This window comes from Populus nigra, chromosome 5, assembly GCF_951802175.1.
Source record: "Populus nigra chromosome 5, ddPopNigr1.1, whole genome shotgun sequence".
NCBI classification, from domain to species: domain Eukaryota; kingdom Viridiplantae; phylum Streptophyta; class Magnoliopsida; order Malpighiales; family Salicaceae; genus Populus; species Populus nigra.
The window spans coordinates 7,925,021-7,945,474 of record NC_084856.1 but is presented as its reverse complement, the minus strand read 5'-3'; the positions used below and the strand labels follow the sequence as shown (position 1 = coordinate 7,945,474).

The following is a 20,454-nucleotide window of genomic DNA, read 5'->3' as shown; positions in this document are numbered from 1 at the left end:
TTCTTACGATCCTTTTCTCGTGTGAATGGTAGAGGAAATAAAGATTTACAAAAATATCAAAAGCCAATTGGACGATTTTTACTTGCAAGGCAAAATAGACAAACCGGAGTCTCGGACCAATTCTCTCGGCAAGAATTACACGTCCCAGGACCTCCAGCCCACGTATTCCACAAACAATCCTTGCAGGAACGCTTAATATTCTCATCCCATAAAATTAGACGAGAGGTATTCGGTTTTTCAGCAGAGTAATAATGAATCGAAACCGGAAGACGTATCTAAAAGTAGAATTTAACTAATTAAAACTAATATGTTCTCCAGATAAACACAGCATCTCCTGGAAGATTTACAACACCACCAAAATTGTTCTATTTCTACCACTTCAAAGAATTCGTCTTCACAAAAAAGTAAAGAAAAAAAGAAGGTTGGCTTCTCGAAGGCCCAATGCTCTGAATTGACTGGAAATTAAGCAACTCAAAAAACCCCGGTGGGGGAACTGAGTTTCCGTCTGGGTATGCGTCCTTGGATTGCTGTTGCCAACTTCAAAGACTAACAAACAAAGCTCCAACACGCTAAAAATAACATTAATATGCACAGTACTTAAGCCTCCGTCGGTGGAAGGTTCACTAGAATATTGAGTCCAGGTAAAAATTGTAATGCCTCCTGTTGAACTCTAACAAGCTACCATAAGTACGGTCGGCAACACCAACAAAAAGAGCTTCAGTATCGGGGCTGAAAGAAATGCCAGCAATCTCCCCAAATAGATCTATCTCCTGGCATTTGAGGTAATCAGATTGTGTATCAAAAACATGGACGAAATCTGCAGGCTCAGCCATAGCCAAAAACTTGCCATCTGAGGTGAACTTTAGAGCTCTTATTGCTCCCATATTCCCTTTTAATACTGCAAGGGACTGGGACAGATTCCTTATATCCCACAGCCTGCATGTAGTGTCTTGGTTTCCAGTGGCCAAAATTAGCCCGTCAGGGTGCCAGGCTGATGAAAAGGAATAATCCAAATGCCCCTTGAGGCTTCCAGTCACTTTCCCAGAATTAGAATCGGCAATCAAGCACTCAGCACTGTCCCCAAGCACTGCAAGCAGCTTACCATCTGGGCTAACAGAGGTGTTCTGGGGAACAGTTTTAAGAAGTGTAAGCATGTTATAAATATGACAAAACAGTACAGAATTATGAACTCTGGGAGAAAGTTTCTGGTGAAAGGCACTCACATTTACAGACCAGTCAAAGGAGAAACAATGGAGGGAAGCAAAAGTTTCGGCATCAAATACTCTAACTTGAGCATCGTTGTTTGCGGCCATAATCCTCATTGAGCCACTGCAAAAAAAAAAAAAGGATGACTCAAGTTGTCTGTCTCCTGAGGGAAAGAAAAAGGAACTCAAAAATTTTCTATTAACAAGTTCCTTACTTGTGGTTACGGTATACATCCACTGCATTGGTTATAGCATTTTCACCTGTTGTTATCTTTGAGCAGAATGCAACTCCAGGTTGATCCAAACACTGACCATATGAAAGAACCGATCAGAAGACAAGCTAGATATCGAATATTAAGTTAAATGTTCAAAAGAAGTAGCTATACTTATTTAGCCACTTCGATACCTTGCAAATAAGTTCTCCCTGGAAACCACCTGCCACCATTAAGTTCTCTTTGACAGCCATAGTGCTTATCTGCACTCTGGAGAGTGACTGAGACAACAATCCTGGGCTTTGCTGTAGAAAAGAAAGGAAAATACTTCAGTCATGAATTAAGTGCAAAATTAAATGATGATAGTCATGTTCACCCTGGACCCCAAAGTAACATACCCGGGTTGGAGCAACTGGCTTGGCCACATTGAGTAGTTCTTTGCCTCGCCGCAGTAGTGATGACCAATGCATAACTGAGTAATTTTGCATAAGGTAAACATCATGCTTTGATGTTGCCCACAGCAGATTCCTCAGCTGCACAATGCGAATACAAACAGAAGAGAAGAACATCAATAACAAAATTCAGAAGTCCTTCAATTAGAATTTCAAAACTATTGAAGATAAAAATAACAAAATCAAGAGCTAAAATTGAAGCAGGTCTTTCAAACATGAAGAATTGAACAAAATTATGTTACATACAATATGCACCATTAGGAATAATTAGGGCATAGGATGAGGCTTATATAGTAGAATAATCATATGCAGTTCCAAAATGAGGCTTCTGTAGTGAAGTAGGTGTGGAAACAAGCATGTAGCAAGCACATGATGAAATCGCCATGTAGATGCATGAGCAGTAAATTACAGGAAAAGAGCATGGGACTAAATAAACACGAGGGAAGTGTACAAGCTACTCAAAAGGCTCGGAATGCATCTGACAGATGTAACAGAATTTCCACATGCAGAAATGCAAATTTTGTGTTAATTTGGCCCCTCGAGCTTTGACACAGGGTAGATAAACTACAGGAATTGAGGCCTCTTTAAATGCTCAGATATTTTCCTATCATACCATATAAACAACGAATCTTTAACTGCACCAGCTGCCCAGATAGAACTTCCACCCTGCTTAAAAGGCTGAGATAACGAGATGACAGTCCTAAATGGCACAGATTGGTTAAGCCAAACAATATATTCAACAATCAAAAGAAAGAACATACAAACTATGAGATATTGCAATGCCTGAACATGAAACATAGGTCAACAATCAACTGAAAGAACAGAGAAACTATTGAGATATTGCAATGCATGAACATGAAACATAGGTCGAGAGACGATAGAACACAAACAAGTATCACGATAAGTACCAAGTAGCAAGTGCTATGAAGGTCTCAGCCAACAATGCATAGCTAGAACATCCAGCAGATAGATGGTCAAAAGGAAGCATGAATGAGAATACCAAAACATTAATCCATTACAATTAAGTTCCACAGTTTCATGCTCTCTACAAAAGTTTTCAGCTGTTGCAGAGTAAGTAAATATACAATGCTAATGTGAGTTCAGTTTAGTTTTGAAATAGTTACCACCGGAATCCTTAAAACAATTGTTTGATGATATTGTTAACATGGTAATGTACAATTGTTTGATGATATGTGTGTTGATGGAAGTATCTGCTTGATTGCAGATGCATCTATAATGTGTACGCTGCTATGTGTGCATCTATGGTGTAAGAAAGTCACGTGCGCACTCAACTTTGTTTGTTATTTGAAGCATGCATTTATTCAGTAATCACATATGATCAGGAATTCCATTTCACACCATAATTGCCATGCATCCATATCTAATTGAATGCTACTGCATACAACTATCAGTCATGAATTGTACCTATTTAAGATTGATATTTCAATTTTATTAAAATTTGAGAAACTGCTAACCAGTGCATGAACAAAGTAAGCATCCTTCAAAAATCTGCAGCAAAACCATTAGTAAATACGAACCCCAGCTCTATGCTGTTTAGCTTGGGAGCATTCAAATATTTCACAAAAGCTAATGGTGAGCTAAAGAGTGAGGAAATTTCTCTCAGATCAATTTCCAAGAAATATGCTTTAAAATCCAGGAAAGATTTAATCACCAGCTCGTAGGCCTGCAGGGGAATTGGTAGATGGCCTCAATGGATGATAATTTAAGCTGGAAAACTTTTGTCAGTTGTTCATAAGTCGATTACATCCCAAATAATTAGAGAAATGTTAAACCTAGCATAAAGTTGATCAATTTTGAACTCCATACCTCTGACAAGTTCAGGCACAGAGCTATAATCGCATTTAAAGATGTCCATAAAGGATATAATATAATCACAAAACCTGCAAAACTATAATGATTTTGCATGATCGATGTGTAGACCATCTGTTAGGAGATCAATTTAAATATGTGGTGGCAATTTGTATTTGCTCTTCAGCAATTGCATTAAGCATGGATCCGATGATGTGCAGCAGTTTATTGAGATTTTAAGATATGAGACATGAAGGGCTTTGTGCAACGAGAACATGAAGTACTTATGCATCAAGACATTTGACCATAAATAAATAAATAAAAATGCACTTGTATGAAATAATAATTATAATGAAGAACTCCAATTGAAATAAATTTTTTGAGCAAAACATGAGAAATTCAGTGCTAAAACGATGTGAAGCATGCGCCAAAAAGATGGTAATTATTTTTTTTTGTTGATGAAACATGAAATCATTTAAACAGGTGAGTGTAAAGAGAAGAAGTCTCTACCTGAAAATGAACAATTGTGGATTTGACAAGCCGTGTGTTGAACTCAAAGTCATAGAAAGTCTTTCCCTTCTCAACTTCCAAGCATTCCTGTCAAAGAAATATACTAATCAGCAATAATCGAATCAATTCTCTACAAGTTTCTTTAATCAAGAAGATAAAAACAAAAGATATACATCTTCCATTCAAAAACTAATAAAGTATTTAAAATCACAATAAAATTTGAGAAACCTTGTGAAGCTCGAATCGAGGGCGAGAGAGGTTCTCGTAATTCTTATACTGCTTTAAACGCGTCTCACGATACTTATCTCTAGTGAAATTAAGCCTCTCCCAGGGGATTCCCTGTATATCCTTGCCATTTCTTGCCTCTAAAGCAGACGTATCAGTCTTCGGCTTACTCTGCAACACCATACCACCATCACTCGCCATTAATTTCTTCCATCACCACAAAAAAAAAAAAAATTCACTCGTAACGTACCGACACAGAGTCATCTTCAAAATCAGAATTCATAGCATCATCAGAATCGTCGTTTCTTTGAGGTTCATCTTCGCTGAAAAAATCGTCTTCAAAAGGATCATTAACTACGTACTCGAGATCGTTGTTGTTGAAGTGATCCATTATCCTACCATACCAAAAACAGTAATTCGATCGCTCAGTAAATAAATAAATTGAAATGGAAAAAAAATTATAAAAAAAACGAGGTGATTAAGGACCTAATTAATTAAACTTAGTAATTCACCATAACCTTTTATAAGAAATATAAAGGTTGGACTCTGACAATCTTGCAATTCAGTAAAAATAACTGGTTATAAATGATGTATGGATGAAGCAGGACTCAAAAAAATTGAGAAAACAAAGAAAGGATAACAAATTACGGTGAACGAAGGAGATTCTCATCGTTTCGTTGATCAAACACGCAAAAACAAGAAGCAAAATAGTCAAAATGAAAAATTACCTCCGAATTTTGGTAGATCTTAAAAGAGAGAGAAAGGCTTGGAAGCGAAAGATCAAACGAAACGGAGAACGTATATTAAAGCAATCCACTTAACTGTTTCAGAGGAAACGAACAGAAAAATAACAGGAGGGGGAGATTTCAGGTTTGGAGTCAAGAATCTTGAGAAAAAGATGGCGTTAGATTTGGGATTCCTAGACAGAGAGGTGTGAGTGTTTTTAGCTTAGTAAATAAACAAATAAAACGGTTTCTGTTTGTTGTAAGAAAGAAACAAGGAAGTATGTAGTTTGCCAAAACCTAAGGCTAACCCTCACTGCTACTTGTAATGGTGATTTCAGTGATAGAGAGTGTGAATTGGTACCCGCTTGTTGACCCCGTCGATTAATAAAAAAAAGAGAAGAAATGGAGGTATCGGTGGCCTACAGTAGGGCCCGTTTGCGGGCTCCACTTAACCGTCCATTTTAATTTGCTTATTTCAAAAGTTAAGAATCAAATAGAAAAAGAATATTATTTTAATTAAAAAGTAATTTAAAAAAGTACTGATTTTAATTCTTAATGTTTTCTGGAAAAAAATCTCCCAAATATCTAGTGAGGGGCTGTAATCACTAAATTCCAGACAGACAGCTGTCGTATCCTTTTAGCCACGAGCTTACCTAACAATTAACCACCCTTCATTTTTTATTACAGGAAAATTTAAAAAGCAAGTAAAACTCTTTTATTTATGCAATTTAGTCACAATAAATGAGTTAATTTTTCAGTAGTCATGATAATCTTAAGCGTGTGGAAAAAAATCATATCGGCATGGGAAAAAAATCTAATTATAAAAAGTAAACCGAACATTAGTGTAATCTTGTAATTCCCTACAGCAAGTGGAATTGAATCCAGCACTGTTTTGAGTTCTGAAAGTGGACCCGGCAGATGTCAGTCATAATTAACAAATAGCGAGTGAACACATGTCCAAAATCAAAGTGGGCTCAGCAGCTGCTCCAATGTCCATTATCTAGAATATGGAGGGTCCACGTGTTTGGCTCACATCACGAGTTGGAAAATCATGGCAGCACCAGGTTCCACCACGTGGCTACCGCAGCTGACGGGTCCTTTCTTGCTTGCCTTGGTTTTGCCGTCAATATGACTTGTCGGGCGTCGTCTTTTTGTAACCCCAAATAGCTGTTAGTTTAACCATGGTTAGTTGAACTTAGCACTAGTTAATGGTTTGAGGGTAAGAGATTCTACTCCTCCTATGCCTTCTTCTTTTTTTTATTTTTTTTATTGTTGTATAATGTATTTTTTAAAATAGTTTTTTTCTTCAAAATATATCAAGATAATTTTTTATTTTTAACACGCAGCTGACGGGTCCTTTCTTGCTCGCCTTGGTTTTGCCGTCAATATGACTTATCGTGCGTCGTCTTTTTTTAATCCCAAATAGTTAGTTTAACGATGGTTAGTTGAATTTAGCACTGGTTAATGGTTTGGAGGGTAAGATATTGTCCTCCTACTGTGCCTTCTTGTATTTTTTAAAATAATATTTTTTAAAATATATGAAAATAATTTTTATTTTTAACATTAACATATTAAAATAATCAAAAAAATATTTTAAAAAATATTAATTTAATACCTTTTCAATCTAAAAACACTTAAAAACAAAGTTTTGTGAGACTTTTTTTTTTATATAGACATTGCTTTCAGTCGGTGTACAAAACCATTAAAAAACCTTAAACAGAGACTTAGCTCGTGATGTCTCATTTGATGATAGTGAAGGGTATTTTGTTGGGAAAAATAGTTTTGACTCGGTATTTTTATATTATTTAAAATTAGAATAAATTATTCTGAGTATCTATAATTTAATTTAATTTATTTATTTTTTAACTAAATTTTTTAATATTATACCCTGCATCTTGAACTTTGAAAACCTACAACAAATCACATCTTTTGGAGTTTGCAATAAAAGAATGTTAACAAAAAAAAAACATTGATTTACAAATTATTATAATGAATCAAGAGCCTATTTTTTTTATAAAAAAAACACAATTTTATATAAATAAAAAATATATATAATAAACAAAAAGAAAAGAAAAAACCCTGCCCATGATATTTTACATCTTCTCCGCCTCTCTCTCATACACAATTGTTGGCCCACTAGCCAAGCTCACCTCACAATAACAACAACAACCACAGTTATCTCAGCCAGTAATGTTAGTGGTGTTTAAAAATATAATTTAGATTATTTTTTAAAATAATATAATTTAAAAATGTATTAAAATAATTTTTAATTTATAAAAAGAACGATGATATATATACAAGGGCATAGAGAGTTTATTTTGTTGTAGTGACACGTGCATACAAAGTTTTAAGAGTATACACAAAGAGTGGGGTAACATACGTATAAAGTTCTAGCTGTCAATACTAAAAAAACAAGGAAATAAAATAACCATGCATGTCACGTATAATTGGCACACGATGTTTTTTAATTATTGGTGGAAAAAAAACACATAAAAATAGAGAGAACTTCATTCACGCATTTTCTCAAGCACCTTACCTCCAAACAAATAGATTTGGAAGATCAAGATTTGTGTTAAACTACTAGTAAGAGAAATGAAGGAAGAAGAGGTCCCTAACAAAAGAGAGAGATATATAATTAGAAGGAGAAAAGAGACTTGCATGGATGTTATTTGCATGATATATAGCTTGAGGATTATATATTTAAACAAATTTCATTTTAAAATAAACTCCAATCTGACTACGTGAAACAAGTTGCACTCAGATTGTTTGAATCTATTATAGCTTTAATTAGAAAAAATTAATAATATAATTTTTCATGTCTTGTTTAATATTAACAATAATATTATCAAATACTTCTTGATCATTTCGTGTGAAAAAACTAAATCTTGAATGAATTAAACAATATACTAAATATATGTATTGTTTAATTAATAGTGCATATATACATACCACCGTGTGAGACTTTGGATAAGCATTACAATGTTGAAGTCAATATTTTGAACCAACCTAATCTTTTAATTTATTTCATCGCCTTGCATTCATGTGTAGGGCCTCCTTCCATGGACTGTAAACTCTCCTCTCTTCCCTTATTTATTTATTTTGTATCAATCAATGAGTGCAAACGGCCATCGAGAAGTCATTGATGTACAGTGTAGGGATAAGGATTTTGGCTTTGGAAAGCTGGTGTCCAAAACGCCCTTGTGCATTAGTCACGTCTATCCTGGGATAGGTCGGTCGAGTGATATTTTATTTTTATTTTTTTAAAAAAAATAAGAATATCTATAAAATGATATTGTTTTCACTATTTCGGTCTCATTTCCCATCAATATATATATAGGTAGCGAGATAAATTTGCAGACATATCCATCAGCCTGTATTACGACTCTTGAAATTAATTACAAAAAAGGTTTTTATTTCCTCTCACTGTTAATTAATTAATTATTATTATTATTATTATTATTATTATTAGAATATTGATTGATTCCTTTTTCTATATTAAGTCGTATCGTGCATTAAATGGAGAGTAAAAGATACAAACCCGTCGTTACAGTTTATTGTCCGTCTACCTGTCTTATTGGCCTTGTGAATCAAAATGTGAAACATAGACCTTATATTATCAATAACACCAAGAATAATATCATTTAAAAAAATAATAAGTCTCAATTCGTTTTCACCTCTTCCAACAGATGAAATTTTATCAATTTTCCATGCCCATACCCATACCCATTTCTTATTTGTTTTAATCTCCAAATAATAATATCATTTCTTTTGTAATGATAATTACAAAAGAAAAATAAATGTCTAATTGTTTACTTGTTAAAGTATTTTAGTTCTAACGCATAAAATTAAAATGATATTTTTATTATTTTTATTTTTTAAAAATATAAATTTAATACCAAAACTATCTTTGGCTAGTTGTATCTAAATTAAAATGATGTTTTAACTATTTTTATTATTTAAAAAATAAAAAATTTAACATCAAAATTATACTGACTACCTAATAAATAAACATTATAACACTCAAGAGTGTATTAAAGGGTATTTGTATGAATGTGTGATGTTAGGTTATATGTCAAGTATAGAAACAGTGTGCACCAGGGCTTGTAGCCCAGCGGCAGAGGCAAGGTTTCCTTGCCTCTGTCACCTGGGTTCGAGCCCTAGCGTGCACGCCTGTCACCCCCGCGGTGTCTTACATGTCTACTGGGCTTGCAGGGTGTTCAGTGGGTCCGGGGATTAGTTGTAGTGCGCGTAAGCTGGCCCGGACACCCCGGGTTACCAAAAAAAAAGAGTATAGAAACAGTGTTGAATTGTGTGAAAAGAAACAGTAAAAATATAATATTTTAATGAAATATTGATTACATATATTAAATAATTGTTGTTTTATTTAGTAATATTTCTAAATACTTGCAATAAATTATACAGCAAGAAAGGAAATAAATGTACAAGGATATATAGCAAGGAAATAAATCTTTAGATTCTATTTTACAATACAAGATTTAACAGTTTTACCGACGGAATTTTTCCATCGGCATAAGACACATATTCCGTCGGTAATTAATTTACCAACAACATCACCGACGGAAACGCTCCGTCGGTGAATCCTTCATCGGTAATTTTTTATCCGTCGGAAATAAAAAAATAAAATTACCCTCTTTATTTCGTCGTATATCTCTCAGTAATAATATTTTTTATTACCAACGAATTTACCGACGGAATTACCGATGGAAATTCCATCGGTAATTATTTAAAAAAAAAATTAAAAAAATTTTATTTTATAAAATTATAAAATAATTAAATTAACATAAATCAACAATGTATAATATATACTCAAAATGCTTGAAAAAAAAATAAGAAAATCAACTCAAACAAATTTGCAACAAATAAATAAAATGAAAAAATAAATTCAACTAAAAAAATTCATATGAAAAAAATGAAATTGCAATTGCTAAAAATTTAAAAATCCTATAAATAAATCAACTAAAAATTAATCTCATATGAAAAAACAAATCTCACAACAACATTTATACAATTATTAAGAACAAAAACAATTAAAAATAAAATAAAAAACAAATATAAAGGGTTAAAAAATCATGAAAAAAGAAGAAAAATCTCACCTTAATGTAGTTGCAAATGAAGCTAACAAGAGAAATTTTTTTTCGTAAAGCATATTAATTTAAAAAAACTAAGAGGATAAAAGAAAAATGAACAAGAAGACATACCCGAGCATGGAGAAAAAGAGAAGGAGATGAGGAGAGAAAAGAAAAGAAAGAAATAGATATTGATGTTTTTTACATATAGTGAAGAAGAAGAAGAAGAAGAAGAAGTAGAAGAAGAAGAAGAAGAAGAAGAAATAAGTATGTCTCTTGTGAAATAAGAGATTCGGGATTTTTATTGGGGCGCGTTAGCGACGGATTTACCGACGGATAATTGAATATTAATATTTTTTAATTATTCCGTCGGTAATATTTAATTTAAATTTTTAATTTCGTAAAAAGTTTTCAGAAACCTTCAACAATTACCGACGATTTTTCAGTCTGTCGGTGATTCCGTCTGTAATATTTAAATGAAAATTATAAATCAATTGAATTTTTTCAGAAAACCGTCAAATAACATCGACGACTTTTCAATCCGTCGGTGATTTTGTCCGTAAAGAACAACAATTAACAGTGCAATTGGAAAGTGAACAGTTCTGGAGCTCTCTGGAAAATACCGACGGTTTTTGTCCGTTGGTGATTTCCTTTGTAATTGACATGATGAACAGTGTGTCAGTAATTCCGTTGGTAAATCCTGACACGTCATCATTTTTTTTGCTTTGTTTTAATTTTTTTGTCCCTCCGTAATTCCCTCGGTATATACCGAGGGAATATGTCCGTCGGTAAAATCTCTCGGAAATTTACCGACGAAAATATTCTCTCGATATTTCTGTTTGTATTTATCGGTTTTCTGGTAGTGTTAAATATCCTATCAGAATGTTAAACAAGGAAGTTATCTGCCCATCAATTGGCATCCATCCTCCTAGCGAAACCCAATATATCTTCACAACTTCTGATTTAGTTAACTCTTACTTGAACTCCACAATCCATAAACAATCCCCACAATGAGACCCCAATACCTCCGTTTTTTTACCTTCACCATCTTCACTGTTCTTGTCCTCCAAGCTGACTCAACTCAGCCACCATTCTCATGCGACTCGTCAAACCCATCAACAAAGACCTTCCCTTTTTGCAAAACCACACTTCCCATCAGCCAAAGAGCCAACGATCTGGTGTCCAGGCTAACATTAGAGGAGAAGATATCCCAACTCGTTAATTCAGCTCAACCGATTCCAAGACTTGGCATCCCGGGTTATCAGTGGTGGTCCGAGGCATTACACGGCGTTGCCTATGCAGGACCTGGCATTCGTTTCAATGGTACTATTAAGAGGGCCACTAGTTTCCCTCAAGTCATTCTATCCGCTGCTTCTTTTGATGCCAACCAATGGTATCGCATTAGTCAGGTATAACCACCCGAACAAAACGTTAATCTTTCTTAATTTCTACTTGCAAGAATATTAGTGTATAAGTCATTTTGAATGTGCGAAGGCGATCGGAAAAGAGGCTAGAGCACTGTACAATGCAGGGCAAGCTACAGGGATGACATTCTGGGCACCAAATATCAACATATTTAGGGACCCAAGATGGGGGAGAGGGCAAGAAACACCAGGTGAGGATCCATTGATGACAGGGAAATATGCAGTGTCATACGTGAGAGGGCTTCAAGGGGATTCATTCAAGGGAGGGGAGATTAAAGGGCCACTTCAAGCTTCAGCTTGTTGTAAGCACTTTACTGCTTATGACTTGGAAAACTGGAATGGCACGAGTCGCTATGTTTTTGATGCTTATGTAAGTGTCTCGCATGCCTAATGCCCTTCCCCAGATTATTTGTTTCAGCTGCTTTCCTTTTGATTCTCCGACTCCTTGGGAGTCAAATTCAAAGAAAGTGAGCTTTGTCAACTTTACAGTATTGATAGACGAAACTTTTTATATATTATCAGTAAAAAGAAAAAGGAAAGAAATGAGAATTATTATACTAAATAAGTTTCTCGCTAATCATCAATAATATATATATATATATATATATATATATATATATATATATATATATATATATATATATATATCTCAGTCAAATCATTTTAAGATTTTCTTGTGCACAAAACTTGGCTTATTTGTTGTTAATGAAATCAGGTGACCGCGCAAGATTTAGCAGACACATATCAACCACCATTCAAGAGTTGTGTTGAAGAAGGGCGAGCCAGCGGGATAATGTGTGCTTACAATAGAGTTAATGGAATCCCTAACTGTGCAGATTCCAATTTCCTCTCTCAAACCGCTAGAGCCCAATGGGGTTTTGATGGGTATGCTTTTTTACACTTTAAATTCTTGTTAATAAATTATATTTAATTCTACTCTATATGAGTCAATAGTTTTCTGGTAAACACGCTTAAATTTAATCTCAACGGACAGCAACCTTCTTCTCATTATTCTTGCCATTTGTGTGAGATTTTTTTATATTTTACACTCTTAATATAAAATGAATTGTCTTTAAATCTAATTTAAGTGAGAACTAGGGTATAGTGAATCACGGATATATAATGGTAAAAGAAAACAAAACTTAACTTTTGGGGGGATAATTTCCTATTAGTCCTCAACCTATACACCAGTTCTTAATTGAGTCCCCAACCACTTTTGTTTTATCAATTAGGTCCTGACCAAGACACCAATCCTCAATTGGATCTCATCCTTCTGTCTAAATAACTATTTTTGTGCCATAAAAAAGATATCTTTTTGTAAGATACCTTAACGTTTTCTGTCACAAATTCTTAATAATTAAGTTGGAAGAATGTTATATAGCTGGAGACCCAATTGATAGAGAATATATATGTGAGGATCTAATTAAGAAATGGATAATACCATGCACGGGCCGCACTATGCTGCAAGTCCTTTTTTTTTTCCTCACAAAAAACAATGTTTGGGTTATGCAAATGCATTAATTTTAAAAAAATAGAAGCATTAATATTTGGAGTAATAATGCCGACTTATATTAATAAATTAATTTTATTTTAATTAAATAATAAAAGAAAACATAGTGATATTATCCAGAATTCTTATTTTTAAATGGATCACGATACCTTGAAAAAAGAAATAATGAGACCATGAAATTGGATAAAATAAGGGATAAAATATTGGGTCAAGTCAATAAACGTTGAAGAGCATAATATGGATAAAAATTAATTACACAAAAAAATCTAAAATAAAAAATAATAATTAAAATAGTAAGGGTGAAAATTGAAATACAAATAAATTAGAGGGCAATTAATTTTTTTTGATTGGAGGGTTAAATTGAAAAGAAAATAACTAAAACAAAAGAAAAAAAAGAATGAGAAAAAAATGAAAAACAATAGCACAATATAAACTTAGTTTGAAAGGTGAGATTAAAAACTAATAAGACTTTTATAAAAAAGTAAAGAATAAAACGAATTTCAAAGAATAAAAACTAAATAAAAAAATATATAAAAAATTAAAATTGAAGTACTAAATCGAAAAGCAATAACAACTATACAAAAGGGCAAAGAATGAAAAAAATTAAAAGAAAAAAGGACATAAATTTTTGTTTGGAGGGTTAAATTGAAGAGAAAATAACTCTAATAAAAAAGAAAAAAAATTAAGGACCAAATTGAAAATAATAACACAAAATAAACTTGGATTGAAGGGTGAAATTGAAAAAAATATATATAAAAGAGTCAAGTAAAAAAAATCAAAAGAATAAATACCAAATCGAAAAACATAATATATCACAAATTAGAATTGAAGGACTAAATTGAAAAGAAACAAAACTTTTACTAAAAAGTCGAGGACAAAATAAAAAATCAAAAGTACCTAGTTACAAATATAAAAAAACAAAGAAGACGAATCACCAATTTTTAGGGGAGGAAGGAGAGAAAAAAAAGTCCGCTGAAAACAAATCATCCACCTGTTGATGACACGTGTCACACTAGTAGAAAAAGAACGCGACAACGCTTCTAACTAATTACATGATGTATGATCAGGTTTAACCATAAAGAGGTGCCGCATGCACCGCTTAAAGTGTGTGAACACCTTCCACGTGCAAATAACTTTTTAAAATCTAATATTATTTTATTTTGAGAAAATAAAAAAATAACCAATATGAAAAGACATAAATATTTCTGGACCGGAAACTTTAATTGTATTAACTTAAAAGACATTTTAGTAATTTAGCCAAAACCTAAAATTAAAAAAAACAAATAATACCCTTTGACCTAAATAATTTTTTTTTTGTCTCCAAAGATAATTTAGTATTTTCACTATTCATATAAAACAAAATGACCCTAATATCCTTCTAAATAAAACCATTTGTTATTTGAATGAGAGGTGAATAAGTAATTTTACTATTATAGTTAATGATAAAATATTTTTAGAGCTACAATAAAAACATTATTAAAACCCCTATTTTCCTTTTTTTTTTTTTATTAATATGAGGTTAGCACAGTTTTTTGTTTTTGTTTTGTTTTTTTTTTTATTTTCAGAGAAATTTTAACATACGTGTGATTATCATATTGTTAATGATAACCAGGTACATCGCATCAGACTGTGATGCGGTTTCCATCATCCATGATGCTCAAGGATACGCCAAAACACCAGAAGATGCTGTGGTTGCTGTGCTTAAAAGCTGGTATGAGACCTCCCTCACTTATGTCATCAGTAGGCAAATATACTAAAATGATTCATTGTAGCCAAAATTCACTATAATAGTGTGCTGACATGCATGGTCTCGGCAAAAAAATAAAATAATTGAAAGGTAATGTATACCATTGTTTTTTTTTTAATTTCAGTATTTATTCTCTTAATTTTTTATTTTGTTTTTTTATTTATTGATTTTTTTTTCAATTTAGTCCTTCAATTAGAATTTTTCATGTATTTTTTTAATTTTGATCCTTTTTTTAATTTCTTATTTTATTCTTATTCTTTTTATTAAAGTTTTTTTGTTTCAATTTAGTTTTTTAATTGCAATTTCTCATATGTTTTTTTTTATTTAATTTTTTTAATTTAACATTCATTTTTTTGATTTTTTTATTAAAGCTATTTTTCAATTCAATATAACCTTCCAATTAAAATTTTTTATCCCTCTGATTAATGTTTTTTCTCACCCTCATTTTTTAGATCTTTTTGTGTAATTAATTGTTTTTTTTTCTAATTTCATCTTTCAACATTTAATTAATTTGTTGGAGATTCAACTTCATCCTATTTATCATTTTGCATTATTTTTTTTAATATTAGTTTTTGTAATTATTTTCAAGTTTTTTTTTTGATAAATACATCTTTTATGGTTTTAATTTGGACAATTGAGTTCTTATGATTTGTTGTGTTAAGCGTAGGGGTTCCCCCTTCTATAATCAATTCGATTTTTCATAAATTTTGATTAGGGAAAGGGCACATGCTGACTCTCCATTGGTTCCAATTTTAAAGAAAAAAATGATTAAAATTTCGAAAAATAATAATAATAATAAATTATTGTTAAAAAGTTTTGCAAAATTTTTATTTGCTTACAACTAGCTAGAGATTATTTTTCATTTTTTTTTTATTTTGAAACTTCTTTACTTTATTTTATAAATAAAAATAATAATTTTTATTAACTTTTTTTTAAGTGTTACTTTATTTATTTTTTACTTCATTAATGAAGGATAAAATCATGGAGTTATTGATTGAACATACTTGATTCAGTTTTTTATATTTTCATAGGCGTGATTTTATAATTTTTACACAAAATTTGTTTCTTTCCTAGTATTTTTCTTTGGCTTTTGAAACTAAATAAAAAAAATAAACTAGAAAAATAAAAACAATCCAGCATAAACTAATATAACATTGACAATAAAAAATAATATTTTATTTCTTTTGTCTTTTTAAAATAAATTACAAAAAAATTAATTTGAAAAAAAAAATCAATTTTTTTCATCTGTGGTAATATATAGCTTTATTTTACATTTTCTCGTTAAGCTCTGTTTAACATACACATGCATGCAGGCATGGATGTCAACTGTGGATCATACTTGCAGCAACACACCAAAGCAGCCGTGGACCAAAAAAAATTAACTATATCTGAAATAGACAGAGCCCTCCATAACCTCTTCTCTGTAAGAATGAGGTTAGGCCTTTTCAATGGGAATCCTACTGGCCAGCAATTTGGGAACATTGGTCCTGACCAAGTCTGCTTCCAAGAAAACCAGATACTAGCCCTCGATGCAGCCCGTAATGGCATTGTCCTTTTGAAGAACTCCGCAGGACTCCTCCCACTTTCAAAATCCAAAACCATGTCCCTGGCTGTTATTGGCCCCAATGCCAATTCTGTGCAAACACTTCTCGGAAACTATGCAGGCCCTCCATGCAAACTTGTCACGCCACTGCAAGCGTTGCAGAGCTATATTAAACACACTATTCCTTACCCAGGTTGTGACTCAGTTCAATGCTCTTCAGCTTCAATTGTTGGGGCCGTGAATGTAGCAAAAGGGGCGGATCATGTGGTATTGATAATGGGTCTGGACGATACTCAAGAGAAGGAGGGACTTGATCGCAGAGACTAGGTGCTACCTGGGAAGCAACAAGAACTGATTATCAGTGTTGCAAAAGCAGCAAAGAATCCAGTTGTTCTAGTGCTTCTTTCTGGAGGTCCTGTTGATATATCTTTCGCCAAAAATGATAAAAATATCGGAAGCATTTTGTGGGCTGGTTATCCTGGTGAAGCTGGTGCAATTGCTCTTGCAGAAATCATCTTTGGTGACCATAATCCAGGTGATATATGCTTCTTTATTTGTGCTCAAGTGGATGAGAAATTGGCTGTCCCAATATATATATATATATATATATATCAACATTTTGTAGTTCTAATGCTGAACTATACGTTGCAATGCAGGAGGGAAGCTACCGATGACTTGGTATCCACAAGAATTTGTCAAAGTTCCAATGACAGATATGAGGATGCGACCTGAAACTTCTTCAGGCTATCCTGGACGTACATACAGATTCTACAAAGGGCCAACTGTTTTTGAGTTTGGTTATGGCCTCAGCTACTCGAAATATACTTATGAACTAAGAGCTGTCTCCCAAAACAAACTCTACTTGAATCAATCCTCAACAATGCATAAAATCAATAACTTCGACTCAGTTCTGTCCCTATTGGTTTCTGAATTGGGCACGGAATTCTGTGAGCACAACAAATTCCCTGTTAGAATTGAAGTAAAGAACCATGGTGAGATGGCGGGCAAGCATCCAGTTTTACTATTTACGAGGCAGACGAAACAAGGAAATGGTAGGCCAAGGAAACAGCTGGTTGGATTCCATAGTGTGCAATTAAGTGCAGGGGAAAGAGCTGAAATTGAATTTGAAGTGAGCCCTTGTGAACACCTTAGTAGAACTAATGAAGATGGCTTGATGGTGATGGAGGAAGGAACACATTTCTTAGTTGTAGAAGGTCAAGAGTACCCGATTTCCATTGTAATTTGATATGGAGAATCGATTCTTCAAAACTGAAAAACCAGTATTTGAAAGTATAGTGATGGTAGTACCATGTGTCCATGTTAATGAACCAGAGAACGTGGCGGGGGTGTTGGAAAATTTGTTTAATAACACGGTTAATTAACATATTTGAGGTTAAATTAGAAATGAGATTTTTTGGGTTATAAATTTAAAAATTTGTTGGGATTTAATGTTCAATATAAAACATCAAATGAGAAATTGATTTCATTGGAGAAACCAAAACTTTTTATCTCACCCAGAAAAAAAAAACCTTACTGAAATTTATAAAATATAAAGTTAAGAAGTTAAAATTGATCCAAAAAGCATCCAAACTAAAAAAAAAAAGATGATCTAAACAAAATCATAGCCAATTTTGTGATACAATAGAAGTATTTAAAAGATTAAAATACCATAATCTTATATTTAAAATAAAAAGATGAAATTCATTGTCATTGATATAGCTTTACCATAAAAACACAAAAATCCTCATAATTTAACATGTATGTTTATTACAATCTTTCAAGAAGTAGCATGAATATCATAAAATATTAAAATCTTATAGCTAATTGGAGATTGATAAAAGTCCTCCAGCTAAATGAAAACATTCAAGAAATCTTACCGCTAGACAAAACTGAAGATCTTACAACTAAAATAGTTGTCATGTCAAATTAATTTTAAGGAGCATATCAAGAACTTGTAAAAAATAAATATACTAAAATTAAAAATAAAAGTTATATCATCACATTATGGCATTAACAAATCATACATATATTTAAATTACACTCACAACTCCCACTTGCTTGGTGTCCCGCAACCAATACTACTTCTGCATCACACCAAGTCCTACATCACATTCTATTCTTAAAATATTGAGAAAGCACTTCTCAATATTCTTTTAACAATCCAGATACTTGTAACTCATGAATACATGTACTTTACATCATTACACATAATTTTTAGATTTTTAATGTTTCAACTTATGATATCTAACAAATAAGCTAATTTCATGTATTCACACATCTAATGTTTTTTTCCCACATAATAACCATCCATATTCCTTAAATAACCCAAATAATTTAAGTAAAAATCAAGACAAGACCAAAACACAAAATTCGGTTACCATAAAACATTAGCCATAACAGTCTTATTGTTTTGAGAAACAGTCTAACCATTTTTTAAGTCGGTTTAGTCATTTCTCAAAACTGCTAACCCGTTTCTGCTACTGGAAAATTTCCCCTTTTGTTTTTTTGTTTTGGCTAAAATCTTCACCTTTGCAGCCAACTTAGGTTTTACATTCAAGATCAATTCTTAAATCATACAAGTCACATACGTAACACTCCAAATGATGAATTTTTTAAAAAATTACACTCAATTTTCTTAATTTCTAACATTCAAGAACTCAAGGAACTCATTTTTTCTGCTAGATTTTCATGCATAACTCAATTTAATTGCATTCCTGGTGCTACACAATTGACACGACCAAAAGATTGATGTCTTCTCCCAAGTGCAGGAGTGTCGAAGTAATAAATAACCCGGCAAGACCGGGGTCGAACCACAGGGAGGTTAATTGTATAAATTATAGATAACAATAATACAACAACAACAATAACAACAACAATAATAATGATGATAATAATAGTGAAGAAGAAGAGGAAGAAGTCGATGAGAACTTTGAGATGGAAGATTAACGTAAGGATTAAACAATGATAACAACAAATGTCAAGGTTAGAGGATCCACTAATGGTACTTCAAACAAGTATAGTATAAACTCTTATTATTCCATTGGAAACCACACACAAAGGAGGTTCCAATCAGATTATAAATTGTTAACATGATTACATTAGTTATCTTATTCGAATAATGCTAATACTTGTAAATGTTGTCAGGCATTCATGATTATAACTTATGTTAACAACAAATCAAGTTCCTTTCATAGCTCAGGTGTCGGTTATACCATACAGTATGGGCTATGAAAGTGCCAAGTATTTGTTGTACCAAGTGTTATACAACATAAATCTAGATTAACCATTTAACAAGCAAAGTATTAAAAGTGAATAAGATAACAAATATAAAGCATGTTAGTATCCAACATTAAAGTCCATGTTGAGTTTATATTATACTTATCCTTACACCATTAGTGTAACCTTTTCACCTTGACATAATTAACTTAGCTAGACATAATGAAAGAAAGAAACATAAATAAATAAGGAAAGGAAATGAAAAGCATAAGCAAGAAATTAATATAAGCAAAACTTAAGCATTACAAAATATAAAGAGAGAGCAAAAGCATGATCTTGATCTGAAAACCAAGATGCCTAAATACATGGCAAATGCCTCCTTTTATAGGCCAAAATTCAGAACTATTGATTTGTTGACTAATTGATGAGTGGGTGGCCACATCTTGACTTGGTGACAATTCTTATCTTCTTGTCTGCCAAAAATGTCATTGATGATGTCATAATTTGAACAAACTTGAATCATGAAAGTTCTAGGAAATTGTCTCATCTTTCCAGGGTAAAAATTTGAGATCATTTGGACTTCTAGAACTTGAGATATGGGCTGAACACTGAATAGTGTCTGGGCTGCAGGACAGATTCGGACTTCTTTGTTGTTGCTACAATTTGGACTTGAAAACGGCCTTTTTAAATCTTGGGCTCCACATGACAGTTGTAGGCCTATGTCTTATCTTTCCATCCATATAAAATGGACCTAAATCCAAGATCTATAGCTCCAGATATGACCCAATT

The 20,454-nt window shown here is 32.5% G+C and overlaps 1 protein-coding gene and 1 pseudogene across 6 annotated transcripts; one reads left to right on the top strand and one right to left on the bottom strand.

Annotated features, from left to right (window-relative positions):
- Positions 1-272: 272 nt before the first annotated feature.
- Positions 273-5,502, bottom strand: LOC133694761 (uncharacterized WD repeat-containing protein C2A9.03-like). 6 transcript variants are annotated; one of them, XM_062116444.1, is made up of 9 exons: positions 5,142-5,502; positions 4,664-4,808; positions 4,417-4,584; positions 4,189-4,275; positions 1,816-1,950; positions 1,612-1,722; positions 1,421-1,512; positions 1,224-1,329; positions 273-1,124 (listed from the first exon to the last, which is right to left on the bottom strand). In XM_062116444.1, exons 2-9 carry the CDS (start codon positions 4,802-4,804, stop codon positions 624-626), a joined length of 1,341 nt encoding a protein of 446 aa, XP_061972428.1. In that variant the 5' UTR covers positions 4,805-4,808; positions 5,142-5,502; the 3' UTR covers positions 273-623. The 6 variants fall into 6 exon arrangements, with proteins under 6 accessions (XP_061972428.1, XP_061972432.1, XP_061972433.1 ...); XM_062116448.1 differs by lacking the exons at positions 4,664-4,808; positions 5,142-5,502 and adding an exon at positions 2,483-2,569 and having other exon boundaries at positions 3,295-4,275; positions 4,417-4,479; XM_062116449.1 differs by lacking the exons at positions 4,664-4,808; positions 5,142-5,502 and adding an exon at positions 2,483-2,569 and having other exon boundaries at positions 4,417-4,432.
- A 5,649-nt stretch (positions 5,503-11,151) lies between these two features.
- Positions 11,152-17,724, top strand: LOC133693250 (probable beta-D-xylosidase 7; annotated as a pseudogene).
- Positions 17,725-20,454: the final 2,730 nt, after the last annotated feature.

Bases quoted from the DNA above. Each gene is read 5' to 3' on its own strand.
- LOC133694761 (XM_062116444.1), bottom strand. From the start codon at position 4,804: ATGGATCACTTCAACAACAACGATCTCGAGTACGTAGTTAATGATCCT. The intron at 4,585-4,663 runs GTACGTTACGAG...ATGGTGTTGCAG, and splicing joins TTGAAGATGACTCTGTGTCG to AGTAAGCCGAAGACTGATAC. The intron at 1,951-4,188 runs GTAGAGACTTCT...CGCATTGTGCAG, and splicing joins CCACAATTGTTCATTTTCAG to CTGAGGAATCTGCTGTGGGC.